The 27,232-nt window shown below is 37.2% G+C and overlaps 7 protein-coding genes across 14 annotated transcripts in view; 3 read left to right on the forward strand and 4 right to left on the reverse strand.

The window, feature by feature from the left end:
• The first annotated feature begins 1,361 nt into the window (after window positions 1-1,361).
• Window positions 1,362-5,504, forward strand: LOC105382971 (maspardin). Its single transcript, XM_011552967.3, has 5 exons — window positions 1,362-1,557; window positions 1,690-1,930; window positions 2,171-2,400; window positions 2,709-2,957; window positions 4,680-5,504. Exons 1-5 carry the CDS (start codon window positions 1,459-1,461, stop codon window positions 4,812-4,814), a joined length of 954 nt encoding a protein of 317 aa, XP_011551269.1. The 5' UTR covers window positions 1,362-1,458; the 3' UTR covers window positions 4,815-5,504.
• Window positions 5,505-7,349: 1,845 nt separating this feature from the next.
• Window positions 7,350-11,155, reverse strand: LOC105382972 (stomatin-like protein 2, mitochondrial). Its single transcript, XM_048627697.1, has 8 exons — window positions 10,995-11,155; window positions 10,801-10,914; window positions 10,502-10,709; window positions 10,097-10,285; window positions 9,337-9,492; window positions 8,726-8,841; window positions 8,088-8,216; window positions 7,350-7,646 (listed from the first exon to the last, which is right to left on the reverse strand). The coding sequence occupies exons 1-8, from the start codon at window positions 11,040-11,042 to the stop codon at window positions 7,401-7,403; spliced, it is 1,206 nt and encodes a 401-aa protein (XP_048483654.1). The 5' UTR covers window positions 11,043-11,155; the 3' UTR covers window positions 7,350-7,400.
• A 15-nt stretch (window positions 11,156-11,170) lies between these two features.
• LOC105383001 (coiled-coil domain-containing protein 112-like) lies at window positions 11,171-15,362 on the forward strand. The gene is made up of 8 exons (XM_048627698.1): window positions 11,171-11,653; window positions 12,701-12,819; window positions 12,921-13,040; window positions 13,222-13,405; window positions 13,610-13,737; window positions 13,853-13,892; window positions 14,234-14,414; window positions 14,774-15,362. The coding sequence occupies exons 1-8, from the start codon at window positions 11,383-11,385 to the stop codon at window positions 14,820-14,822; spliced, it is 1,092 nt and encodes a 363-aa protein (XP_048483655.1). The 5' UTR covers window positions 11,171-11,382; the 3' UTR covers window positions 14,823-15,362.
• LOC105382973 (peptidyl-prolyl cis-trans isomerase B) lies at window positions 15,216-17,892 on the forward strand. The gene is made up of 4 exons (XM_011552969.3): window positions 15,216-15,463; window positions 15,935-16,142; window positions 16,694-16,878; window positions 17,574-17,892. Exons 1-4 carry the CDS (start codon window positions 15,374-15,376, stop codon window positions 17,700-17,702), a joined length of 612 nt encoding a protein of 203 aa, XP_011551271.3. The 5' UTR covers window positions 15,216-15,373; the 3' UTR covers window positions 17,703-17,892.
• Window positions 17,668-19,231, reverse strand: LOC105382974 (tetratricopeptide repeat protein 19 homolog, mitochondrial). Its single transcript, XM_011552970.3, has one exon. The coding sequence runs from the start codon at window positions 19,011-19,013 to the stop codon at window positions 18,024-18,026; it is 990 nt and encodes a 329-aa protein (XP_011551272.3). The 5' UTR covers window positions 19,014-19,231; the 3' UTR covers window positions 17,668-18,023.
• A 488-nt stretch (window positions 19,232-19,719) lies between these two features.
• On the reverse strand, window positions 19,720-21,446 carry LOC119690599 (nematocyst expressed protein 3-like). 3 transcript variants are annotated; one of them, XM_048627714.1, is made up of 3 exons: window positions 21,295-21,446; window positions 20,045-21,027; window positions 19,720-19,924 (listed from the first exon to the last, which is right to left on the reverse strand). In XM_048627714.1, the coding sequence occupies exons 1-3, from the start codon at window positions 21,341-21,343 to the stop codon at window positions 19,826-19,828; spliced, it is 1,131 nt and encodes a 376-aa protein (XP_048483671.1). In that variant the 5' UTR covers window positions 21,344-21,446; the 3' UTR covers window positions 19,720-19,825. The 3 variants fall into 3 exon arrangements, with proteins under 3 accessions (XP_048483671.1, XP_048483670.1, XP_048483669.1); XM_048627713.1 differs by having other exon boundaries at window positions 19,955-21,027; XM_048627712.1 differs by having other exon boundaries at window positions 19,720-21,027.
• LOC105382976 (semaphorin-1A) overlaps window positions 20,362-27,232 on the reverse strand; it is a 273,180-nt gene continuing 266,309 nt past the window's right edge. For 5 of the 6 annotated variants that reach the window (XM_048627707.1, XM_048627711.1, XM_048627710.1 and 2 more), the window contains 3 exons: window positions 26,721-26,865; window positions 26,131-26,206; window positions 20,362-20,494 (listed from right to left, as the gene is read on the reverse strand). In XM_048627707.1, coding sequence (XP_048483664.1) covers window positions 26,794-26,865 — 72 coding nt within the window. In that variant the 3' untranslated portion in view covers window positions 20,362-20,494; window positions 26,131-26,206; window positions 26,721-26,793. The remainder of the gene's footprint in view (window positions 20,495-26,130; window positions 26,207-26,720; window positions 26,866-27,232) is intronic. The other variant, XM_048627708.1, reaches the window with a different exon arrangement.

Consider the following 27,232-nt stretch of genomic DNA (forward strand, 5'->3'; position numbering starts at 1 on the left):
ACAATTATAGGAATTATAAACGCAACACAGTGGTGCAACGATATATTGTACTTATACATATTATAAAGCGATTATACAATTTGACGAATAAATTATAGGTACACCTAAATAATGAACACCATTTAGCTTATTAAAAGCATCACAGCGTCTGCTTCTATGTTGCATCACAAATATCTGTAAACATATTTGGTAATAAAAGTATGCTCAAATCCAGATAATACATAATATTCTTACATTAAAATTACTTGTGACTACATTAAAAATATGAAAAAGACCCGCGAAAGAAAATATTTTGCGGTTAAAAACACGTTTAAATGAATAAGTGAAAATGAATCTTATACATATATGGTTAGCGTGCACTAAGCTACTAAGTTAAAATTGATAGCGAATATACTATTCATAACTTACTTATATGAAAGTATTTCTAAGGTAGGATAGAATTGCCTGCAACTATATGGCTTACAAATTACCACTAATACAAAAAAAACCTTTGATTTCTGGTCGTCAGTAACTCTGTTAGTGTTCAATAATAAATTTACTTAGAGATAGACAAAATAGATAACGTTCGTCCGATAATAATTATAGGTAGATTTAAGATTCTCATGTATAATTAATTAAGTGGTTTGGCAATTCACTGTAGGTAAAATTAATGATGAGAATGTTATAACTTAATGATATTAATAAAAGATGTGTTTGGATGCGAAATATTGTTTATTTATAATTATTGAAATCCTATCCTATTAGATATATATAGGTACTTAGCCCATTGAGATAGATCTCCGCCGAACCGACTGACTGACAGACTAAGCTGTAGAGGACGTTGGTTTTGTAGTGTAATGGTAGGACGCACTGAGCAAATAAACTACGGTAGGATGAGTAAAACAGATAGGTGTTGCATGGGGGTATTTTTACACCCACCTACAATATTTTAATGTTTTTATTGAATCTAGGAATAAGGTCGCTATTATTCTGAACTGGCAACATTTTTGGGATGTCGATAAAACAGTGCTGTAGGACATCCAAAAAAATCACTGAGCAAAATTTCAAGAGGGGAGGAAAGGAAACATAGAGATTATCTTTACCTGTATTCATCGTATATAACGTAATCAAACAAGCAACACTGCAAGACTTACTGTTACTGCTAATGCGGTTGTTACTTACCGGAGGCTATGCTACGGCAAATTTACTGCCATCTATTAGAGAGTAGATAACTATTTCTGCTTACCTGCCATCTAGTATCGAGTAGATGAACTAAATAAAATGGGTGTGTTCTAAAATTGATAATGGAATGCGAGAAATAACCAACCAAAACTAGTTATTGAACATAGCCTGTCAATGTCAAATGAAATGTCATCATGTCATGTCAATTTGTCAATATTATTTTGAGAGAGATGTGTGTGAAGTGCAGTTGTTTTCATTAACTTTTTATTTTTATCAGTGTGAATTTCTGTGTTCAACATGAGCTATGTCAGTGATTTATCACAATCTAGTGAATACCTGAGCTTCCGAAGCAGTATACCGTTGAGAAAAGTGGTCGTCGACTCAGACGGGGCCAAGGTAAACAATTCTTTTCACTCTTCAATGAACAAGGCTATAAAACTGCATCCTACCGCCTATGTACTAATTTCTATCTTATTTCTCAAGGCAACAAATGTGACGATAAAACACGTCCCTAATGTTTTTTTACAGACATGGCGGATATTCGATTCTGGTCCTAAAACAGTGAGCTGTCCTCTGATATGTTTACCACCAGTTTCTGGGACCGCTGATATATTCTTCAGACAGGTGATGGGGTTGTCTTCGCGGGGCGTCCGAGTCATCGCCGCGGAGGCTCCGGCCTACTGGAACTTGAAGGAATGGTGTGACGGATTCAAAAGACTTATTGACTACTTGGAGCTTGATCGAGTTCATATCTTTGGTGCCTCATTAGGTTTGTTTGACCAATAATTTAGTTACTTGAGTCATTTGTTCTGTAGGGAAAAGTACCTAATTAAGTTGCGGTTTAAAGTAGCATTGCTCATTGCTTATTTTACACTCTTAGTATTATTTTTCTTTTACACTTGAACAAACAAAACTACCTATAAAATTTACATGCCCCTGCATAAATTTCCTGTTAGCTGTATTGTTTTGTATTGGGAATGTTACTGATATTTTTTAATCTTTCTTTTAGGTGGATTTATTGCCCAAAAGTTTGCAGAGTTAACAATGAACTGCCCTAGAGTAGCATCTCTGGTTCTTTGTAACACATTTACGGATACAACTGTGTTTGAATACAAGGATTCGGCAGCATTATTCTGGCTCCTACCTTCACTTGTGCTAAAAAGAATGCTCATGGGAAATTTTACAACAGACAAAGTTGATAAAAGAATGGCCGAATCTATTGACTTCATGGTTGAGAGAGTGAGTATGACTAATAGTTTACAATCTACAACACATTATAACTCAATTTATTATTTGATTCATATTAGAATAAGAATCTGGTGTCTAATCAATTTTATCAGCAAAACTGATAGTACCTACTTATAGCTTTGGGGTCATTGTGACAGTTTAGATTAAACAAATATCGTTATCAATTTTAAAATACAAATACTAAATTTAATTAGATACAAAGTAACCACATTCTACAGAAATACATATTATGTACTGATTCAAATTTATTTGCACCAAAAAACAAATATTAATTTCATTAATTCAAAATAAAATTACAGCTGGAAACACTAACACAAGCAGAACTAGCTTCAAGACTGACCCTCAACTGCACTCCATGCTATGTGCAACCAGATACTCTTCGCAACATGCCCGTGACTATCGTAGATGTTTGGGACGAAAGTGCCCTCTGTGCCCGAGTGAGAGAAGACCTTTACAAATCCTACCCACACGCCAAGTTGGCTCACTTGAAGAGCGGAGGCAACTTTCCGTACTTAAGTCGAAGTGACGAAGTCAACTTACATTTACTTGTAAGTATAATTATTCAGTTAAATGACTCATTCAGTGGGTTGAGGCGTAAAGAGTCGTTCGTCAAGTCGCGCGCCTTAGACTCGCGCGCCACGCGCGAGTTGCCCCTCCCGTATTTACCTACTTTTTTTGTCGTCAACTCGCTCGACTGTGAAAATATGTAGAGTCAGCAACAAAAGTTATAATTTATTATGCTTAAGGTAACTACTTCAAATGTATACGGTATTTTATAGGACTTTACTTTAAAATAAAATCAGTAATTAATCTCGCTTGGCAAACTGTTCTCTTCGAACACCTCCAAACTATTATGATTTCATGAGCAGTTTTATAACTGGATGGACCTGCTTGCGATGAACTTCCTGGAAGTGATTGTTACAGTTAGGTCTGTATCTTTGACCAACGAAATAAACGAAATTTGTTTTAAATTTTAGTGCTAATTCGATATTTAATATAACGGTAACACAACGAAAACGTAAGACTGTGTTTATATTACGGCAAAGTAGACATGGTAATATAGTAAAGTTAATTTATTATAGGCTTACCCCCACAATACATCATAATCAGTAAAAACTGACACATTTTAATATTTTTGCACTGTACCGTAGACTGTAGGTAAATAATGCACTGTACAGTGTACATCTCTGCTTCGCATTAGGAGTATCCACAAAATAAATACATACATGTATTTGCTTTGTGGGAGTATCAGTAAAACGACGTCACTAAAACAATGACGTTTTAACCCTTTAAACCGGTTTTTGCAACAAAAACTTGAAGGACATAGCTATGACATGTAAAATTTGCGCACGGAATGAGAGAGATAGCAAACTTGGGTATCATGCGTCATAGGTCACATCCCCTTTTGCCTCATTCCGCACTTCCAACATAGGATTTATTGTATCTTTATCCCGACATCAACTTTAATGGCGACTGTCTAGTCGGTACCTTCTTATGCTAATCAGCCAGGGAGACAATATTTAATTATATTTTTAGTTTCAATTCGTTTGCATCTGACTGTACTTTACATGGGCACGCGAGTTGACGATGTAAAAAAACAGAAGATGCCAACTGGCGTGGCGCGCGAGTCTAAGGCGCGCGACATGACGAACGACTCGGCGTAAAGACGCTGTTCGCGACCTACTTGCATTATGAGAGATTCATTATCCACCCACGATTCAATTTGTAAGGCTCTTTTAATTGTTTTCTTTCTTCTTAGTAAATCACTTGTGGTGTACGAACTTAGATAAAAATCTATCTTTTCTTTTATTTTACTTTTTTTTTATTGAACCGATATTGTACAAATTAATAATAATATCGGGTGCAGCAATGCACCTCTGCCTACCCCGCAAGGTACATTAGTACAAGGCGTGAGTGCGTGTTTTTTTAAAAATAATAATATTAAAATTGTATTTTACCTAGTTCTTATAAGGTATACTATAAATTATACGTAAAAATCGTGAAAATCGGCTATAAAGTCCGAGAGTTTTGAACATTGTTCAATATATCTAAATAATTTAAAAACTACTCTCAGCATATGCCTCGTAACTAGAGTAGTGTCAACATATCATAAGCACATAACAGCGTTATCTAACAATAAATAAGCCTCCATATACATGGTGTTACAAACATGGTATTTTAAAAATGGCCCCCTGATTCAGCCCCTTACTATACCAAACCTATATTTGACTACATCCATTTTTTAACTCTCTGTACAATTCCGTTCCCAGATCCACCTGCGCCAGTTCGACGGGTCGGAGCTGTGCGCGTCGTACGTGAGCCTCCACAAGACTCGTGAGTCTCCGCAGGACGAGGCCTCCGTCAGCTACTTCAACCAGAGGGACAAATACGTGCAGATATCGTAGGCTACTGGGTAAATAGTCGGTCTTTATACAGGTGTTGCTAAAGTGGTAAAGTATCACCACCACTCCCTTTCGTCGTAGTATACCACTATTGTACATAATACCCTGTACATTTAGGAAACCATTATTTGAAATCCATTGTAAAGGTGATGAAAATTCCATTTTCGTTGTCGTCACCCGTAGGCTAAGCGCGACGGTCGTGAGCTGTGATGCGATGCTAAAATTGCACCTAGGCGTCCTTTGTCAACTTACATATTATTATATCTAAGTGGAGTGGTGTGCAAGGATAAACCTATGAGATTGCATAAAAACCCCGCTCCGCTTCAGTGGATAGAAGAGTTGCTACCTAGCTACTGCCTCTAAGATAGTATGGCGTACCTTAATAAAAAAACAACTAGTAAAATCAGTGATCCGGAACGAGAAAACGAGTATACATGCTCTGTAATCCGGTCCCGGTTATTTTAGAACCTTAACCTTAAATATGAAGCAGTTTGAAGCATCTCAGATACATGCATTACATTGTAATAAGACTGAATCAGGAAGTAGCATGTAGTAATATGATACACTGCGGTTTCAATGATGCGGCATGCATGATTGAAACTAAATATGACTTAATACCTACCTACATTGGTAAAAACCTGATGTGTAACTGTATATAGGTACCTTCGTTAAAAAGTTTTTTAGTAGATAGCGCGCTGAAGGGCTAGTACGGGGCGCTATTAAGACGTGACAAAAGTTCTCCGTCGCGCTCGCTCTTGAGGCTGCGCGATGTGAGTGTGCGCGATGCAAAACTCTTGTCACGTCTTAAATGCGCCCCGTACTAGCCCTTCTGGTGTTATTTGATACAGACTAGAGACTTAGTTGTTGGCAATTCTCAAGCATCACCCAGGCATTTTAGTGTTATAAATTCGTGTTCTATGTTTACGTTGTATGTTTAGTCAGATAGAATTATTATATTGATCCATAATCATGATACTTATGAAATCGCAAGCTGTAATAATACCTATATATGTATAAAGAAAATCTTGGGTAGCCCAACACAAACAGGTACCATGAGAGTGTTGTTGCCAAATAATATTAAAAACTGGTTAAGATTGTTATGATCCTATAAATTTTTACAACTTATGCCTACCCGAATCCAGTGGACGGGTTGTGGACTGGTTTATGTTGTTATTGCTTATCAAGGCAAATGTCTTCGGAAAATATTATTATTAAGATGTCAGCAACGGTACCCACTCTGTATAAATGCTAAAGGCGCAAGGTCTAAAAACAACTTTGACTTTTTACATTATATTATGAAATCTTTGTAGGCACAGATGACTAAATAAATTATCGTAAGTTTAGGGAGGACTGTGTCTTGGTTTCCAAGTTAACTATATTTTTTATCAAATTGTTGTTATAAAAAATATAACTGTAAAACTAAGGTTTATCATGAGTTTAAAGCTGATAAGTTATACAATTTTATCTTATTGTGGTGTAGCCTATTGCTTGCACTCTGTATTTTACTAAAACCATTTGAAACGATAGTAATGATGAAGATATTATGACTGAAAAATACTGAAATCAGGATATTGTACATAGGTACATAATATTTGTTACTGGAATTGATTAAGTAGTATACGTAATTATTAATAAGAGGTATTTTTATATGTGTTGAATGTCTAGTTGGTGTTAGTGATGTAGGTAAGCTACAAATATTTTTATATATAAAATGTGATGTTTGTAATGTTAGCCAAAAGAGGGATTTATATTTTAATTTGTTAGGTGATAACATAAATTACATTCCTATTTTCAGTTAAATTATTAAGTATAAGTACTAACACAGCATGAAGGAACTTAGAATTACCTAATGTCGAATTTTATTTTAATCCTTTTACATTATAGTTTAAATTGAAAATGGTGCATGATGTGAAAGATATCCGTTCTAAACCGTGCTATGCAATGTGGCCTAATGGATATGAGTGGTGGATATCAAACACATCCATAGCAACGTATAGCAGCACATCTCTGGAGGAAAAGCACCCTAAAGTTCCTTCTAAAACCCTGCGTGCACTGCGATTTAACTTATTGATTATTATTATTTCCCCGCTTTTTTTATTGCATAAATGTACCGAGTAGTACCAGCATACAAACTCATATGTTATATTTCTGTGACAAAAATATCGCAATGCGCGCAACCCTCTCGGTGGTATGAAATTTTACTATGTTGTTGATTTTAGAAAATATTTAAATAGTAGTCTAGTCTACAAACAGGTACTTTTCACTATTTAGTTCATAATTAATAACTATGGATATTATGTGCAATTGTCTTTTAAGAATATATTATGATGAGTTTATCGGGCCTTCTGTTTCATTTACTATCCTTGATATCCTTCACTCAAAGTTAATTAGGTACTGCATATCAAATAATATGATTTGGCGAAAGACCACACGTAGTAATCCCCTTGCGATAGTTTCATTTTAGCAATAACAAGTACTGTGTGTGCTGTTTTTCTTTTTTCACTTATCTATGTACAGATGTAATTAAAACCAGAAACACTGTCTTCACCAACTTTATTATATTTAACAGTAAATTACTCAAACTACCAACTAAGTTTCTCTATCAAGCTTGTGTGCTTTCTCTTTATTCCTTTGCTCTAGCGCTTTCTCTCTTTCCTCATCATCAGAGTAGTATTCGGCCAAGTCGTCTTTAGGGACGGCCGAGCCGGCTAGAGTGGAACTTTTCTCAGTGAGCGCGTCCAGTTTTAGGAGGGGGTCGATGGACGCGGATGTCTCCGGCTGTTGAGAGTGGTCGGAGGTGTTGTGGGCGGAGACGGTCGAGTAGATCGACATGGCCTGTAAAGGTAGAATTTGGGATTAAAAAATTTAAATGAAATGATGTTTAATTGATAACATTACAATGTAACAGGGGTGTTAATGATCTAAGAGACTATGGTGAAACTAGGCATAAGTTCAAGTGTGGACACAATTTAGTAGCTCTCTGACCTTAGACACGTAGGCGGTCGTGGTTGAGTGAGGAAGAGAGTGGATGATTAGGGGCCGATGCTAATGAGCCTAAAATTCTAATGAGATCAATGAATATAAGGGTGAGGCCAGACGAGCGTAATTTTGTGAGTTGTGAGTCGCGTATTCTGATGCGCGGGGAAGTTACTCGGTCCCCTCGTCTCCGCGCACATATTTGTGCCAGAATACGCGACACGCAAATCACAAAATTACGCTCGTCTGGCCTCACCCTAAAATATAATTTATGAATGTTGGGCCGGAAGGTGTGCCTACCTGTGCGACGAGGTTGGACACGTCGCCCGCGTTGGCCGGCAGTATGAGCGTGTTGTTGGTGCGAGCTAGTTTGTTGAACGCGCCCACGTACTGCTCCGCCAGGGTCAGGGACGCCGCGTACTTGCTCTCCTGGGGAAGAAATGATTGTGAGTGAAATAATTGTTTACAGGTGAAGATTACAGGAGATGTCAGCACTGTAGCCTCAGGTTATACTAGTAATAGACTACTTCTGTCACGGCTTATGTATTTTTGGTGTAAGTAAGCATAACTACATATTTTCTGTACATAACATGATTAGACCTCCTAAAAACGAATTCTCTTGCCCAGCCATAATACCATAAACTAGCTCATCTCAGATCCACCTTTTCCTCCGGGATTCCTGCGTCAATTCCGGGACAAATGGTAGCATTATAATACGTAGTGACAACTGTAGTAGTTTTTCTATAATTCAACACAAACAAACATCCAAATCCTTCCCCTTTAAGGTCACAGGCGTCACAGCACATATATCAGCTTAACGTAAACGTCAATCAGGCGTTCGCGACCCCGTGACAGAAGAAAAGAAAGTCGATCTGTTTACGTTACGTTTATATGAGCAGTGACCTTTAACAAGCTATCATAGATGCAAATCCACATACCCGGTGTGCGAGCGAGCTGGCGATGACCTCGAGCCCGCGCGCGCGCGCCTGCGCCACCGCCAGCATGGCCTGCGCCTCTCCGGACGCCTTGTTGATCTGTTCCTGCTTCTCTGCCTCTGTAACATTGGTGAATAGAAGCGTTAAGCAGTCGGTCAGGAAAACATGATATCATCATCGCAAACGCAGGCTTTAATTGTCTGATGCTGGACATTGGCCTATACATTATATACAATAATTATAATCCCAAAGACCAGCCCCCTACTCATGCAGCCACTGTATTCGGGCTTGTCTTTTTCATGAAGCCACTATCCTATTCACAGTATTCACACACTAACCTGTGTGCGAATTACGAATAAATACCTATTGTCGTCTTTAGTCGATATGCGGTTCACTGGAGTTTGTATGCGTTTTATTAGTTACTGACGTTTCCGATAGGAGCGCTAATCAAGATGCCATACAAATTGCTATCGAATTACCTATCGACTAGAGACAACAATATTCGTGATTGGCACCACACTGAAGCCAGTAGGTATCGCTTGCGCCGCTCCACCTGCATCTGTCTCTGTCTGTCACACTCTGGAGGCAGTGTCCTATCTCTGTCACACACTCACCTGAGGCCAGTATCCGCGCCTGCCGCTTCCCCTCGGCCACGTTGATGTCGGCAGCTCGGACGCCCTCAGACTCGAGGATGGCGGCTCGCTTGCGCCGCTCGGCTTCCACTTGCATCTGCATGGCGTCTTGCACGCGGGCTGGCAGCTTTATATCACCTGCCGGTTATAGGTATAGATATTGTATAACTGCATTCTATTCTATTATGTGTAGGGGTGTAAGTACCGGCACCTGGCTCTCTCGAGTGGAACCTTTGCGCATATCCCCAAGGTCTAAACTGCCTGTATAACTGCATTTTTTGGACTTTTCATTAAAGGTAAATAATCTTGGTGTGTCTTTGTAATCAAAATATTGCTAAACCAATAAGCTACAACTAAAATAAATGTTTGCATTGCTTTTGTAACCATTTTTTGTTAAGTATTTAATTGGTTTGTATGTTCTATTTTATCAAACATGTACTTAGGGAACCTTATAGGGAATTTGAATCAATTAAAAATCAATTGTGTCTGGTGTAAACATGGGTCAGCCAGTATGAGTGGTTAAGCTTATGGTAACAAGAGTAGAAACAAATGCTAAAAAACATTACCCTCCTCCTTTGACAATCGGGTTAAAATTATGATGCAACAAATATACTTATTGATTTTTTGTTTAATATTATATGTAATATGAAGTAATGACAATGTTTACAAGAATAATAATGTAAGATATACAAAATATAATATACTTGCCTCACTTTCAAAAACCAAACATTTATCAACTTACGTATTTCATATCTCAAACACGTGATGCCCCACGCCTCGCTGGCCTTGTTGATGGTGTCCACCATGGAGATGTTGAGGGACTCCCGCTCGCGGAACACCTTGTCCAGGGAGATCTGCCCGAGCTCCGCCCTCATGGTGGTCTGCGCCAGCTGCGTGATGGCAAACTCGGGGTCCTCTACACCGTATGACGCTGGAATGAAATAGTTAAAGTAATATTTTTTTGTATGAAGAATAAAAACACTTTCTCTCTCTACTATCTTTGCTACTAAAGAGTTAAACTATAACTATGTAGATGTAAAGTGATTATGGTAGCATATGTATGTGATCATAGTATTTTTTTATAATTTGTTATTTTCATAACAAAAAAACAGTAGGTATAGACAAATTATCAGATTTTAAAACTTACCAAGATAAGGATCTACAATGCGCAAGTACAAGACCCCATCAATGCTGAGGGTAACATTGTCAGCTGTGATGGCACTTTGCTTCGGCACATCAATAGCAATTTCCTTCAAACTTTGTACATACTTAATCTTGTCTACAATTGGCCATAGCAAATTTAATCCGGGGTCCAAGATTCTGTGAAATTTGCCCATCCTTTCCACAATCCATGCCTGTAAACATAACGAACGGAATTATTTAGTAGCGCCGGTTTACCAACAAGAACCTGCAATTAGGTAAGTAAATAAATTCACGTAATATTACCTCTTGCTGTGGGACAAACATAACAATTGTGTTGAGTGGAGATGTAGATCTGTTTCGTGCAATAATGCTGTACACAGATCTAAAGTCATTCTGGAAATCGGCTCTGAAAGCATTCTGAAAAGTATTAAACCAATAGGTTATAAAATCATACAACTGTAGAAAACTCTTACGAGAGGTATATAAAAATAACCAACCCTTAGCGGAAGAGCACTTGTAAACAATAGTCGAGACCGTACAAACATTTTGAGAATTTCAATAAATATAGTTCAATTTAATTTGTTTTAAAAATGTTTTTCCATTTCAGTTTTCCAGCTTTTCAAAAAAGCAATAATTTAAACAAAAATGACACTGACAGTCTGACTGTCTGACAGCGACAGAGCTCACAGATTAATCAAATGCCATCGCCAAGTAAAACAGGGTGACCATCCTTAAGGTTGCTAAGGAATAGTGAGTTGTTAACTTCATTTGATCAATATATAATTTGATTACGATAACTTGATATTATTTAGTTAGATTATTGATAAAATACATTCGTTATGGAAATAATATCGAAGTACTAAACAAAATATTTAAAACCTAACGATGCAGTCAGTTACTGATACTTCTGCAGTTTCATCTAGTAGTGACATAAATTCAAATAGTTCAGCAAAGCTTAAGCGTTTCAAAATACAGGAAAGTATGATAAATAAGGATTTATTAAAAAGTTATTCAGATATTATCGCAACAGATTCTGATAGTGGTTTTACATCTACTCAGAGCATAAATTCGGCAACTAGAGTAAATTTATTATTTCGTGAAATGCATGAATCATTCATAGAAATTAGTGAAAATACGAAGTCTCGAGAAGTGACTGGTAAGTTAACAACTAGTAGTCTCGTATTAGCATAGTTGTCTGCGATTATTCATTCAGTTTTTCAATGTACCTACTAAAGTGAAATGGACCGTAATGGATTGCTTCTCTATATAGTTCACTTTGGCACCTATATTAAAGATTAGGCATTGCTATTAAGTTCATATTTTGTCAAATGGCCACATTTAACACTAGTGATTGATGACATGGGTTCTACCTTTTTTGGCATAAGATTTTTTTGCCTAATCTCGTATTGCATAGTAACGTTTGGTCAAAGTCTCGTTACGCCGAAAATCGTATGGCATAAATCTCGTTTAGTAAAAAGTTATTTCGCATAACATTGTTTAGCCTAATAATGGTATGGCCAAATCTTGAATAGCCTAATAATGCTATGGCATAGGTTTATACAAAGTAATAATATTCGTCTGGCTTTAACTTTGACGGAGCGTCTCCCTACATAGCGCAAACTGGTGCCTTTTGTATTGTTTCCGCTGTTTGGAAAACGCTCCGCTCCGCTTCGTTGCGCTCCGCTTTGGTTTTGATGAACATGTGCACCTAACACGCTCCTCCTCGCTTTGCTCGTCGTCGCACCTATTTTTAGGTTTCGATCTCATGGGGTTTGTAATAATTATATTGGTCGTTAACTTTCGATTTTTTGATCATACAATATCGTGATTTTCGGGATGTAGGAGAAAAATACCACAATTTGTACATTTACTACATACTTAATATATTATTTATTAAGATAACATTAGGAGAAACAAGATTATACATAGGTATAGACGAACATAAATTTGAGCAAACGTAACTTAGGTGTTTAAAGATTGTGCCTAAAGAGTTTTAGACGAAACGAGCCTTATGCCACATAAGTCTTGGCAAAGTGATGGTTCGGCCAAAAAAGTTTAGACCATACGAGTTATGCGAAATGAGTTTTGGTCAATAAAGATTATGCCAGATGAGCGGAACCCATGACATGACATTTTATAAAAAAATCTACGTTTTGTAATAATACCTAGTAGGTACCTACCTAATAATGTATTTTTTTTGCAGATGTTGAAAATGTTAAAAAACATATCTTATTAATTGAAGATAAAATTAAGGCTGTTAAAACATGTATTCAAACGGAAATGAAAAAATTAAAAGACGTGGAAGGAGAGTTGACATTGCAGGTAGTTCGATCATAATTCGAGAGTTTGATCATAATTCATAAAGATCCAATGTCAATCAAATTTAGGTACACTTTAATTTAAAATATTATATATTTTTTCAGATAAATAATGGAAAATTTACGAATTTGAGTAAAAATACTTGCAATCCAAAAATTAAGACATACAGTCATATAGTTACTAGTCCAGTTAAAGCGATGATCAATTCTCCTATCAGATGCCAGGTAAGCATATAAAATACTAAAACAAGGATGATTAAAACCTTAGATCATAAAAATGATTAAACAAATGCTCCTAGATATGTGGGGATATCTCACACGCGAACATCAGATCCCAACATAGGCGTAACGCGTGTCATAAAAAAATCTATGGTAGTTTAATTGTGTTTTATTTTTATTTCAATAGGAATTAAAGGATTTTCAAGATTTTTTGGCTATACATGGGCGTCACGGTGGCTGGATTGAATACAATGACAATATTTTCAAAACAATCTGGCAAAAATATTTTGAAAAATTCACCGAGTTTGATGACATACAAAATTCTATAAAATTTCCTACATTTTTGGAAGAAATTGCAATTAAAATTCCAGGTTAGTGCTAAGTGTTTTTTTGTTGTATAATATGTATTTCCTGAGTACCTATACCAGACAAAAATCATGATACCTATATAAAATCGGAAGAACCGCCTTAGATTTTCGCAAGAACTTCATTACTTAGCTTCGTACCTACATATTTTTTAGTGTTACATTAAAACATAGGTACTTACTAACTACACGAATCTATTTTGTTTACAGGGGTGGCCACTCATGAAATTATAAATCATTGCCAATGGTTTTTTAAATTTTCACAACTAAAATCCAAACAACAATTAGTTTTAAATCGATGGAAAGAGAATAAATTAATTAAAAAAAGAATTATAAAAGTAAGTAAACACCGCTTAAAATAACTTTGTTTCATGTATAATTTAATTCGTAAGTAGGTACATGATGTAGTATTTTGCTGTAGTAAATTTTAATTCTGACCGTTTTTCATTTCAGGATAACATGGAAAAAGTTGTAGATAATGCTTGTCAGGAGGGTTAGTATTAAATTATGATATTATTATGCCTATCTAATTTTATCAAAGAGCAACATCAAAACTAAAATTCAATATGACATCTGTCAAAACCCATTATTACATATTACATTGGAATAAGGGTAGATTTTGTTTGTGTCAGATGTCTTATTTGATGAAACGCTGTATAGGTTCAAATAGAAATAGGGCAATATTAGAACGGGCAATCCGTTTCCCAAAAGCTCAAAAACCATTTTTTTTTCATATAAAGTCACTCTCCTATTCATTCATAATAATATGTTTGCACAATTGTAAATTCTTTTTACAGAAAATACGCTAAATATTAACATTAACCTTTGTTATAGATTCATCAAAGAAAAATAATTGCCACAAGCATGATAAAAATCTAAAATCCAATCGACTATTTTTGAACACTGTTTCTAGAGTAATGGAGCCTACAGTACAGTGGAACAATCGCTGTTTTAAAAATTTAGAAATATCTGCAGCAGCTTCGGACACGTTCAATATTGATACTATTAATAAATTGTAAGTACCTACCTACTGTTCTGTCAATCATAATGACTATTGATTAAAAAACACACACATCTAGATTTGATGAAAATCCAACTAGTTTACGGATAAAAAAATATTTAGGTGTGTATTATATTTTTATTAGTTATATGATTGGGTGTGTATGAACTGCGGTAAGGTAATTTAATATTCAAAACATATCGGCTCACTGTGTCCAGTCATCGGTGATTTTTTCACTACCGCCTATTTCTAAAAGTCACATTAGCAAAAAATTATGGTTTCCGGCGGAAACAACGTAGATTTCTACAGTCTAGGTACTGGGAATATCGGGAGGTTGAACCTTAATAAAACATCAGTTTTGTTTCTGTTTTCAGGCGTGTCCCACAATGGAGAGCTTGTTTAACAAAATACGATAACATTTAGATTAGAAATGGTTCTAATAAATATGATTTTAATACAAACAATACTGCTATTTTGCCTAACCTGTTGTACAGTACTAATAAGTACCTACCTTTAGTTAATTTCATAACGTAAGTTTAGTTGTCTACTAAGTCTCTTTTTAATAACGCATCTTAATTTTTATTGGTTGCGACTCTGGGTAGCTCCACTAACCATTTGTTAAAGTATTAACAATAAGATACGTTGTGGTCACTATTTTGTTCCAACGCCCGCAAGTGGTGGGGTGGCCCTTGTACTGTGTGGTTAGAAAATTCCGCCAATATTACGTTACTTTATGGTTTATGACTGTCATTTAAACAAACTGTCAATGTCAATTTGACGGTTCCTCTCCGACTGACGTGGACCGTAGCAAGTTCAACCAACTCATCCATTCCTTTTTCTGATTTCATTTCAATAATTCTTATCGTTTAGTCGTTATCTAGCTTCGTTATTGTGCCAAGTAATTGGCCAACAACGAGTTGGAGCACATTTAGTTAGTAAAAATAGCAAGGAAATACCAGAAAGTTTTTATAATCATGGGAGCCCTCGCCGCTTTAGGTGTTCTTTTCTTAGTCGCGACCGCTTGGTCCGACGAATCCCCCAAAGGACCCAAAGTTACTCACAAGGTATGTAAAATTTCTAAAATAATCTAATGCTATTCAATTTGTAAGTGATTTAGTTTATGAGAATTACATGATCATCTTATTTCTATGCATTTTTTGAGACTTGCTAATCACCATGCTAGGTCGCTGACCCCCCAAGCGACGCTACAAGTTTTTTTATTGATGATTCTATGATGTCATCTATTGGATTCGTTGTGATTGAATTTAAATTATAAAAATATATTTTATGTGTCCCTTTTACATTGTTACTCAAACATCCTGCAATGATCTCAACCGATATTCTAGGTCATATCAATGTAGCCACAACTTAGCTGATCATTGTAAACCAATTTCGTGAAGTGCCACTTATATCCCTTATTTTCTTTTCATTGAAATTGATGAAGGCACCTTACTATTAAATGACTGTATACATTTTATACCTATATGCTATTTCTTACATACCAATCTAAAATAATAATCTTGAATGTCCCACAGGTGAGCTTTGACATTAAGCTTGGAGACGACAACTTGGGTACGGTAGTCATTGGTCTCTTCGGCAAGACTGTACCGAAGACTGCGGAGAACTTCTTCCAGTTGGCTCAGAAGCCCAAGGGCGAGGGCTACAAGGGGAGCAAGTTCCACCGCGTCATCGACAACTTCATGATCCAGGGTGGAGACTTCACTAAGGGAGACGGCACCGGTGGTGAGTGTCACATTAATGACAAAAAAAAGAAAAAGCAGTAGAGGCTACAGGTTATTAGTATTTTGTTATTTGTTTTGTGTTTTCTCACCAATATGGCTAGAAAGGTGCATGAAGATTATTTGAAACCTATTAGCCTTTAAAATTTAATAAATAGGATATGGTTGTACAAAATACATGATCTGAGCTTCATATAATTTGGCCTTTGTTATAAAACTTTGTTGTTTGTGTTTCTCAACTTTCAAGATTTATTCTAAATTCATTGTTTCATGTAAAATCTTGGCCTTTTTCCAAATAAGACAAAGGATTTGGGAAACAAACATCATAAATTTACTTTGCTAAAATGTGCATCAACATTTTGCAGCCATTCATAATATACATACCTATATCTATGTTTTTGTTGCTGTTCATTAACCCTGCATTGGGCACAAATATTTATAAGAATATAGGCATTTAATGATTTCTCTTGGTCATTCCTATCCATCTGCTGCTGGCAAATAGCCAAACAACATAACAGTCTATTAACATAATTACAAAACTTTTAAAACCTGCAGGCCGCAGCATCTACGGTGACCGTTTTGAGGATGAGAACTTCAAGCTGCGCCACTACGGCGCCGGCTGGCTGTCCATGGCCAACGCTGGGAAGGACACCAACGGCTCCCAGTTCTTCATCACCACCACCAAGACCCCCTGGCTGGACGGCAGACATGTAGTGTTCGGGAAGGTTCTGGAAGGCATGGTATGTCTATCTCAATGGTATATTAGTAAACAGGGAAAGATTTGGCATAGCCTTCCCAAAGTTTACTGAGGTTTTTTATGCTTTGCTTATACTCATTTTGTAATGTCATATCAATGGTTTATCTGCTGGTCTCTGGCACATCACATCAGTTTTTAAGGATGTCATTCCTTATCGTATTAAACTTGAAATGTTAGGTATTGATCATGCTTATCACATCTTGGTTATACAAAAACCACTAAATAGGTTGAAGTTTAGGTACCTATGTATATATTGTATAACAGTATTTTATGTTGGTGTAGGTATTATTTTACTTACCTAATGGGTAGTTATTGGATTGATAACCCAACTTGGCAGTTAAATTGCAGCAAGTTACGTAGATAACCTGTGTATGTGTAGTTTATGTAGGTATGTAACAATCAACACGTGTAGTTTTTCAAGAAATTATGTTATGAAATGTTAGCTTACCCTTCACTGAAATTTAGCAGATGTATATCGTGGTATACTTAAGGATATAGGTAGTGTTTCTAATAGTATTATTTTAATTTCATACTAGCATAAAATAGTTTTTAGGCAAGACAAACCTTATTTATTAACAACATAAATAAAGATAAAAAATCTTTATTCGGTGTTAAGCACCACACACCAAAAATACAAAAAAAAATAAGAAAATAAATGTGTTTGTTTTAATTTTTCAGGACATCATCAGAAAGATTGAGAAGACAAAGACTGGTGCTAATGACAAGCCTGTCCAAGACGTGGAGATCGTCGACTCACGGGCAGAGCTGGTGGCTGAACCCTTCAGCGTCTCCAAGGAAAGTGCATAAGAGATTAAAACATAAACATTAGGTAGAAATATCTACATTATGTTCAAATGTTACTTTCCCCAGTGCATTTAAGTTTTTTTAAAAGTTATTTTATGTTAAAGAAGTAAAAAGTGATACCAACCAATAGGTTTACATTTCACAAACAAATGTCATAAACAGAATTTTTGTAATAAAATATTTCATAATTTTATAACTTGTATTATATTATTAATATTAGTGCCCAAACCCCTAGGTTTGTCATTTGTCTGCATCAAACTCTGCTACTATAAGTATATTATTTATAAAAACTAACTTACAGACTGGTAATAGAAAGACAATAACCTAGGTAGTTAAATTATTTATTTCCTTAATACACTGCTGAGCTTCTTGTTGTACTTCCTCATTTTTGGACAGGTAGCCGAGCTTCCAGCCGTAGCCACAGCTCTTCCTGGCCTCTTCTAGCATTCTCTTCTTCATGTATGCCCTCCCAAGATTCACATAAACAGGACCCAGTTCATTGTAACCTGCTACATCTTTAGCTGTTTCAATAGCTTCCTTCAAAAATGATATTCCTTCATCAACTTTTCCTAGGTATTCACAATAAACTGCTCCCAAATCACTCATTTGTTGGATTATGTGTTCTTTATCTGCTGTTGCATCAGTTTTCATCCGTTCCAGTGCACTGAGCATGAGTTTAGATCCATTTTCAGCCTGATTACATTCAAGAAACAGTCTGCCATACCAGTCTTCAGTCATCATTATTAGTGGTGTAACATTTTTACTCAAGTTGGATGCCTTATTAAGTTTCTGTAGGCACCAATCATACCCTATTTGCGCTGTAGCATATTCTTTTTGTAAATGACTTATTCTTGCTAATTTAATGCTAATGTGGATGACTCGCAGATCATCCTCCTTAGCACCATCAGCCATTAATCTTTGAGTAACATTTATGAACAATGTTTTGGCCTTATCAAACTGTTCCCTTTCTAGTGCTAAGTTAGCCATGACGTCATAGATGTATGTGATAGCGAGCTGGTTGTTGACTTGTTGCGCCTGCCGCAGGGCTACATGCAGGAGTTGCTCTCCCTTGACAAACTCATTTCTCTGGATAAATAGAATACAGTGCTTGATTGTTTCTATAAGTTCGTCTTCAGCTGTTGTTTTTTTCTCGAATCCCAGCAATGTGTAAAGCGTAAAGCCTAGCGCACAAGGTACAGTCGACCTGCTACCCGGTGCGCAGTGTATTGCAATTTTGGAAATCGCCCTTCGATTAATCTTTGCCCTGGTTATACGAGTAAACACGTATCTGCAGCATCTTATAGAGAAAGACATGTTATTGTATGGTCCCGTGGAAACTTTCTTTACACTTTAAGCTTAGTATGAGTAATGTATAATAACGGTGAAGAATTACTCTATCGATCCCAATTCACTGAAATTCGCAAAAGCAGAGCAGATAGGTATTTAATTGTAATTTGTAAACTTCCGAATCGAATACTATTTACTATTACATAACCTCAATCCCGTGTTACATTACGTCGTGAATGACAGATGTCAAACTTACTTAATATAACTAAATGTCAAGTTGGACATGTCAAAATAAAATTCACAGACTAATTAATATTTTAAGAAAAACTTTTACACTCTTGATGTCTTTAGAATAATAACAGCGTCACTGATGAGTCTATTCAGCTTTTTTTACATCCTGTATCCCAATCCTAACTTTATATTATTAATGCGAAAGTAACTGTGTCTGTCTGTCTGTTACTGTTTACTGTCTGTTACGGCTAAACTACTGAACGGATTTGAATGAAAGTTACATCGATGTATAAAGGTCTCATACATCTATGGAAAGTTAGTATACAGATGGTCTAGACCCTGAAAAATAATACTTTTTATCGCAGAATTCTCACGGAAAAACTTTTTAAGGCGAAGCGAAGCTCGCTGGCATAGCTAGTTATATATTATTATAAGTGAGGTCAGGCAGTTTGCATATTTTTTTTTGCTGCGCTACAGGCGGATAAAAATAAAACAATACAAATATACAAAATTGTTCACTTTTATTGTCTTGGTTAAATTGTGGATTGGGTGGCGTTAAGGTGATCTAATACCCACTTCAAGAAGTTTCTTGAGATTTAATTAACAATTTAAACACGGATTCCTCCGGCCTGAGCGGCAACAACTTCCACTGGGAGGGGAGCCATGACGTCAATGGGGTTCAGGATCACGGGACGAGTGGGGATGGCCTCAACAACGGTGATGGGAGAGGGAGCGGCCTCAACAACGGTGATGGGAGAGGGGGCGGCCTCTACAACAGTGATTGGAGAGGGGGCGGCCTCTACAACAGTGATGGGAGAGGGGGCAGCCTCAACAACGGTGATGGGAGAGGGGGCAGCCTCAACAACAGTGATGGGAGAGGGGGCGGCCTCAACAACGGTGATGGGAGAGGGGGCGGCCTCAACAACGGTGATGGGAGAGGGGGCGGCCTCAACAACGGTGATGGGAGAGGGGGCGGCCTCTACAACGGTGATGGGAGAGGGGGCAGCCTCAACAACGGTGATGGGAGAGGGGGCGGCCTCAACAACAGTGATGGGAGAGGGGGCGGCCTCAACAACAGTGATGGGAGAGGGGGCGGCCTCAACCACGGTGATGGGAGAGGGGGCAGCCTCTACAACGGTGATGGGAGAGGGGGCGGCCTCAACAACGGTGATGGGAGAGGGGGCGGCCTCTACAACGGTGATGGGAGAGGGGGCGGCCTCTACAACGGTGATGGGAGAGGGGGCGGCCTCAACAACAGTGATGGGAGAGGGGGCGGCCTCAACAACGGTGATGGGAGAGGGGGCGGCGACGGCGGCGGCGTCAACAACAATGACGGGAGAGGGAGCGGCCTCAACAGCAGTGATGGGAGCAGGAGCAGCCTCTACGATGGGAGCAGGCGCGACGGCGATGTCATCGGCATTCTCGATGTTCACGATGATCTGGACCAGAGGAGACTTGGCGCTCTCGACGGCGGGGGCGGGGGCGGCGACGGCGGTGGGGGCGACCTCTTCAACAGCGGTGACGGCACCACCGTCGGGCAGGGGGAAGTCGATGACGGCGGCTCCAATGGAGATGGGCGAAGGCTGGACGGTCTCGAAGCCGGGGGCGACGACCTGGGGGTGTCCGAGGGCAGATACGAGCATGGCTTCTAGGGCAGCGGCGGTGGCGGGGTCGGTGTTGGGGCTCTCGATGGCGGCGATGATCTGCTGCAGCTCAGCGAGCTCAGCCTCGATGGGAGAGGGCCTGATGATGGCGGCCGAGGCCACGGCGATCAAAGCGAAGGCAATCAAGAACTTCATGGTGATTTTTTCTGTAAAATAGTAAGGCAGTTTTTAGGTTCAGCTCAAGTCGCCTCAGGTAAATGCACAAGTCAATAAGTGACAATTAACATTAACTAACAGTAGTTATATGCTTACACAGTTAAAAAAGGACGTTAAGGCAAATTAAATGTGCTGTAATGTGCGGTATAGGACTGTTTTTATAATACATAAGTAAATAGGTATAGGTAAATAGTACCTACATATAATACCCAAACGCATTTTATTGAAATGAAGTAAAACTCAAAGTTTATTCTTACCTTTTTGCCTTGTGTCACAACAATGACTATGCCTTTGACTGAATTTCATGGAGTTTTTATACGAATGGACTATCTAAACCCATAACAAAGTATTTCCTGCTTATCTCCATATCACTGAGACGCCGAATCGTAAAATAATAAAAAAATTGTCTTAGGGATTTATAGACCCTATATTTTTGATAAATATAACAATTCAATTGCCGATTGATTAATTGATAATAGATATAAGAAATTGCCGTTTCAGATAGTATGTTAATGTTGTTGATAATTCATTTTCGCTCTGCCCTTTGTGCTAACGACTCGTCATGTATGTCGGTATAATGTCAGTTATACAGTGTGCCTCGAACAAACATCACAATTTTATTTTGTTATTCAGTGTGTAATGTGGAAAAAAATTAAAAAGGTCTAAAGTTTAGTTACAGCTGCTGATTTACTATCACCGACACACTCATTAGCAATCAATAAACTTGCAGTATCGCTTAACAGACAAACATCTGTCAGATCCATCATAATGGATTCTTGGTGGCTAATTTGCCGATGGTGGTAAATAAGGCTGCAGGTCTCCCCATAGTACGATCAACGCGGATTCCAGTGATTCTCCAGTGCTACGTGGCTGCTACGAGACTGCTACGACGCTGCGTAGCAAAATTCGTAGCCAGCAGGCGTAGCGTGCCGAAGGTCGTTAGTTAGTTTACAGTTTCATAGTAGGCAAATGAGAGTTGCTCTAAAATGTCAAAATAACCTTTCAATTTAATGTGAGACACTACGTTTTATCACGGAAATCCCTCGGATAACCTTAGAGGTGATGCGATGCTTAGTTATAGTAATTAGATAGTAGTTAAGTAGGTACTGCTATGCCTGATTTAAAATATGTATAATGGAGTTTTAAATAAGAAATGAAAAACAAAATCAAGTTTCAATAATTTTATTTACTAAAGAAAAGGAATACATTTTATCCTCTGCTAAAATATTTAGCATTATAATATTTTAAATGAGAAAATTATCATTGTAATCTTGAAAACAATGAAGAGTAAAATACAAAAGTTTGCCTCAATAGGACATCGATATTTCATATTTTGCCAATCAGTGCTCAATTCTATTTTGTTTCTAATGTAAAAAAATGCACTCTATATAAATATTGGGCAGCGAATAGTGTCACAGTCAGTAGGTAGGTATCACTGCTCCTTGCGACTTCTGTATATTATAAAAACTCCTACTTAATACTATGGAGTGTCTAAAAAGCAAAATAACGCGGTCTTAACAATGTAAAGATTCCTATTTTATAAAAGTTGATGTGTAGGTATAGTCTATGTCAAAATAAGTTTATCATGAGATTTGAGATTATGTGAAATAGATTCCTCAAACTATAATAGTATAAAAATGGCGCTACAGAGAAAAGATTTGCGTATGATTCCCTTAAACCGCTTCGTTGCCTTAAAAAATACGATGGTATAAACATAAGTATGGGCTAATGGACCACCACTGCATATTGGCAGTCAGCAATCAAACAGCATACTTGTATGTATGTGACAGATAAGGTATGCTGCTTGAGCATTGTTGATTGGTAATGTGTGGGTGGTACATCGCTACCAATAATTTTATTTTTTCCGGAAACGGAAGCAGTTTACGAGAACAATCGCCATCTTTCTAAATGGGCGGTAACTAGGTACGCACTCGCACTAAAGGCACGCTAATATACCTCGGTAATAGGTATTAGAACTGCGTGAAATGTCCGTGGGAGTACATCGGACTCACTTCTACTGATGCAGGTTATTTAGGCACTTCCAATAGTTACTGTATATGCTCCTACTTGGTTTCCACAAGAAGGAATGCATAACAGTTTCAATTTTAGAACGTAACAATTTCTCGAGGCGGTACTGGCTGGTTTCGAATTTTGAAAATCAACGAATCGATATTCGAAATAGGTAACATTACGATTAGAATTCGCAGGTAGAAAAATATTGCTACGCGTTTATAGCTACCGAGCCTCCCATAGAAACTCAATCCGATGGATAAGTATAGACTACAATTAGGTATGTGTTGTATAGTGGAGAGTAACGTGACGTAAACGAGCTATAACATTATTTAAATAAACCGCTGATTTATTTATTATCTATAAATTCAATCTGCGATTACAGTTACCTTCTTCTTAATAAAAGTCTTCAATTTCTAACACTAAGGCTTCGAGTTATAAACAAAATTAAGCAGCCTATAATATCCTACAGTATGTTCTATATAATTCTCAATATACTTAATATAAATCAATCAATAATTTATAAGTAGGTATTTATTACAAATGACTTTCTATGCATGATTATCATTACGTTAACTTTACGAGTATAAAAAGGTGGTTCAGTAATTTAAACGTAGAAATGGTTATTGTACATTTCATCAATATTTATTTTAAGTAATACAAAAACAATTCTTAACAATTCGCTTTCAAAAATGTTCTTGCTCTTACATTCTAATGCTTATCTACCTATTCGACAAAAACTAGTTACATTACAGAACTCGCTATTTACAGGTACTAGTGTACTAGCCTCTTACGTATGTCATGAATGAGATAACATAATGATTTAAGTATTTATTGTACTTATATAAAATACTAGATTTTAATTCAAGCCAGTAACTTTACATCATTGTCATCACAGGTCATGCTGACAGTCCTCAATTGTCATTTACTGGTTGAAATTAAAAAGGTATCTCTACTGTATGAAGTTGTGCAAGAGTCGGTAACTTTGCTAAATAGTTAAGTAGGAGAATGTGTATATTTTGTTTCATGTATGTATATTTGATGCGATCAAAATCTATCGAAAATAACGACAGAATGTTAGCAGAGTATCCGCCCGCTGTATTGTAACAATTTAGACATTTAGATTTACATATAGGTACTCAGACATGGGTTACTGAAATTTGCACAACTTGGTTCTTACGTGTATAACTTTTGTGAGACATGGGCAGTGTATAATAATTTTTAAGCACCTATTATGATGTCTTATTGTATGAAAAATAATATTGTATTTATTTATGACACTGTGCGTGACTTTGGTTACACAAATATCCTGCTGAAAGAAAGATTTTCAACGCAGGTAGGTAGTCATCATTTTAACATTTGATGAATATAAGTACTTACTACAAATAAATAACTTACTTATAAATCATGCGTCTTTGGTATAATTATGATGTAAAGTAAAATGAGTATTCATTATGGCAGAATATTAGCATGAAAAGATTGAATGTAATATAAAATGCATTTATATTTATATTATATTCCCTTCGGATATTCCGAGTCTTCCTAAAGAGCTACTCTAGTGGCTTCCTACGTCTCTCATCTATCAACATCAGTCCATAAAACAAAATTCTCCTCATCATGTAACAGTTTACCACATTTTTACAAATTTGCCGCTCACTTAGGCACTAAGTCATTAGATTACAAATAGAATTGACATTTTTTTACACACATTAAATTGTCAACAAATGAGCGATGAAGATGATTAAGTGAATTCGGAATGAATTTAGTTTTTTTTAATAGGTAATCAAAAAGACTAGAAATCGCTCAATGGAAACTTTAGGCTTTAAACATCCTACCCGCTAAGTAGGTGGGTAGTGGATTGAAAATCAACAAGGCGCTAAAATAAAAGAAAAAGTTTTGGCCCACGATTTTGTTAAGTTAAAACATAAATATGGGGTAGCTATGAATGAGGTGGCGAGTTATCAATATATGAACAGTTTGTTCTATACAAATGATCACAGTTACAAACTGTAACTTTACAAAATGGCGTACCAACAATCTAAATTGGCAATGTGGCAACTGCCGTTACTCCTACCTATGTATACATACTCGCTAAATCTATAACATTATCGAATGTCAATTATCAAAACGATCTCCTATTAATCTAGATACACCCATAAGAAGCACTTTTTAATGAATGAATAAGTATCAGAACTTTACATATTATTTTATATATACGGTAAATATAACTTTATCATATTTTGTGTTTCAACTATACTCACCGTTAGCTCTACAAATATCGCTAGAACTTCAGAATCTGAGAACCTCTTCTATTCTTATATCGCTATAAATATAATGTAAAAAGCGATCTGTCCAAGCATTCCAGATCCCCAATCACCCATCTAAGTACCTCAAATATGTACCTAGCAGAAGGTCATTGTGGAATCTGCAATGTCTCACAGTGTCACATTAACTATTCATCAACATTTTATCAACAAAAAATTATACTTTCCAATAAATTATCAGTAAACTAGGATCTAAACAATCTACAATTTGTTACATTATTCTTTTCTTACACTCATTAACTCTTAATATTGTTCCTTCTTTAAAAAAAATACATATTTTGTCACGCTTCCTGTATTTAAAGACAGCGTGTAGTTTAGAATGTGGATAATCACCAGTACGTATATTTATTTCATGGAAGATTTGATTTCCTTTCGCTCACAAAACGTCTTGTGGCCCATAAATCATCTACGTACAGACAACTTTGTACAAGCATGCACTTACAAAAACCTAAATAAAAACAAACAAAAAGGATACTTTGTGCAAACCAATCTTCATAATCCTCACAATCCGATTCGTTATAGAATAACAAAACACACACCATAATTCAAACTTGGAATGTCTTCCACAAAACGTCAATCCATAGTAAAGTTCATTTGTTTGGAACGCATGAGTGAAGGTTCGTTGAGAGCGTTCCTTGGGCTGGTGACTCGTAGGGGGGTAGCGGGGCGGCGCGCTAGTTGCGGTAGATGTAGGCGCAGGGCTGCGGCGCGGGCGGCGGCGGGGTGGGGGGGCGCTCGCCCGACGGCGACGGCGACGACGACGGCGGCGACGGCGACGACGACGACCCGGCGCCGCTCGCCGACACTGAACCCGAACCGCTGCTGCGCTGCGACACTGCAACAACAAACATTGCGTTGTAGACGCTGGCCATCTTTGTTTCAACTATTTCTGAACTAAAATTTCAGGAAACTGACAAAGTAAGGATGATAACTATATCAGGATATAAAAAAATAAAGTAGTCCTCGAACTTCCCAACGTAATTGTCCTTTGGCCAGCCGATAGCGGCCTTAATTTCCAACGGCCATCGCCCAATGAAAGGGCATCTTCACCCAAATATTTTAACCATATTGAAAAATTTGAAAAATTATTTTATATTTTTAGTGGGACTCATTGTAAAACTACAACTAATATGTAAGCTTAATAAATAAATAAATAAATAAAATAAAACTGCACTCACCCAACGTATGGTGGTGACGGCCATCGCCCAATGAAAGGGCATCTTCACCCAAATATTTTAACCATATTGAAATATTGAAAAATTATTTTATATTTTTAGTGGGACTCATTGTAAAACTACAACTAATATGTAAGCTTAATAAATAAATAAATAAAATAAAACTGCACTCACCCAACGTATGGTGGTGATGCGTATTATGCTTATGTTGGTGCATCTGGTCGCGCGAGTCCGCCCCGCTTGTTTCTCAGAGGTACACCTTCTTCACTGATCGCGTCGTCGAGAACCCGTTGTCGTTGCCGCGCCGGTAGCCGTCGCCCTGCGGTCCGAACAACCCTGTGTTAACTGACCACGCGTTCAATATGCAAGCCGTGATTGGTTAAGATGACGGTGAAGGAAGCATGAAATGGCGGGAGAGTTACGAAAAATTATTTGCGTCCCGAATTTGCGCCGGACGACAATAGATTTCTATTGTGTGTGATTTCAAGGGATTTCAAACGGTTGATGGATTTATATCCTCTATCCTTATCAGTTATGGAATGGATAATTTTTCGTAACTCTCCAATATTAATGGGTTAGTATGGAGCGGACTGAAGATGATGGTTAAATTCATGCAATATAATGATGATAATGAAGCTTGATAATGATTAGGCATGGATTAGGCGATAAAAAAATGGTAGGTGAGG

This window comes from Plutella xylostella, chromosome 19 (genome assembly GCF_932276165.1).
Source record: "Plutella xylostella chromosome 19, ilPluXylo3.1, whole genome shotgun sequence".
Taxonomy (NCBI): Eukaryota; Metazoa; Arthropoda; class Insecta; order Lepidoptera; family Plutellidae; genus Plutella; species Plutella xylostella.

What these genes read in the sequence shown, in the direction of transcription:
- LOC105382971 (XM_011552967.3), top strand. Translation starts at nt 1,459, where the DNA reads ATGAGCTATGTCAGTGATTTATCACAATCTAGTGAATACCTGAGCTTC. An exon ending in TCGACTCAGACGGGGCCAAG is followed by an intron (nt 1,558 to 1,689) that starts GTAAACAATTCT and finishes GTTTTTTTACAG; the next exon opens with ACATGGCGGATATTCGATTC. An exon ending in TTGACTTCATGGTTGAGAGA is followed by an intron (nt 2,401 to 2,708) that starts GTGAGTATGACT and finishes ATAAAATTACAG; the next exon opens with CTGGAAACACTAACACAAGC.
- LOC105382972 (XM_048627697.1), bottom strand. Translation starts at nt 11,042, where the DNA reads ATGTTTGTACGGTCTCGACTATTGTTTACAAGTGCTCTTCCGCTAAGG. An exon ending in GTGTTTGAGATATGAAATAC is followed by an intron (nt 9,493 to 10,096) that starts GTAAGTTGATAA and finishes TATAACCGGCAG; the next exon opens with GTGATATAAAGCTGCCAGCC. An exon ending in TGTCCAACCTCGTCGCACAG is followed by an intron (nt 7,647 to 8,087) that starts GTAGGCACACCT and finishes CTACCTTTACAG; the next exon opens with GCCATGTCGATCTACTCGAC.
- LOC105383001 (XM_048627698.1), top strand. Translation starts at nt 11,383, where the DNA reads ATGCAGTCAGTTACTGATACTTCTGCAGTTTCATCTAGTAGTGACATA. An exon ending in GAAGTCTCGAGAAGTGACTG is followed by an intron (nt 11,654 to 12,700) that starts GTAAGTTAACAA and finishes TTTTTTTTGCAG; the next exon opens with ATGTTGAAAATGTTAAAAAA. An exon ending in TTAAAAAAAGAATTATAAAA is followed by an intron (nt 13,738 to 13,852) that starts GTAAGTAAACAC and finishes TTTTCATTTCAG; the next exon opens with GATAACATGGAAAAAGTTGT.
- LOC105382973 (XM_011552969.3), top strand. Translation starts at nt 15,374, where the DNA reads ATGGGAGCCCTCGCCGCTTTAGGTGTTCTTTTCTTAGTCGCGACCGCT. An exon ending in GACCCAAAGTTACTCACAAG is followed by an intron (nt 15,464 to 15,934) that starts GTATGTAAAATT and finishes AATGTCCCACAG; the next exon opens with GTGAGCTTTGACATTAAGCT. An exon ending in TAAGGGAGACGGCACCGGTG is followed by an intron (nt 16,143 to 16,693) that starts GTGAGTGTCACA and finishes TAAAACCTGCAG; the next exon opens with GCCGCAGCATCTACGGTGAC.
- LOC105382974 (XM_011552970.3), bottom strand. Translation starts at nt 19,013, where the DNA reads ATGTCTTTCTCTATAAGATGCTGCAGATACGTGTTTACTCGTATAACC.
- LOC119690599 (XM_048627712.1), bottom strand. Translation starts at nt 21,343, where the DNA reads ATGAAATTCAGTCAAAGGCATAGTCATTGTTGTGACACAAGGCAAAAA. An exon ending in TTGTGACACAAGGCAAAAAG is followed by an intron (nt 21,028 to 21,294) that starts GTAAGAATAAAC and finishes ACTATTTTACAG; the next exon opens with AAAAAATCACCATGAAGTTC.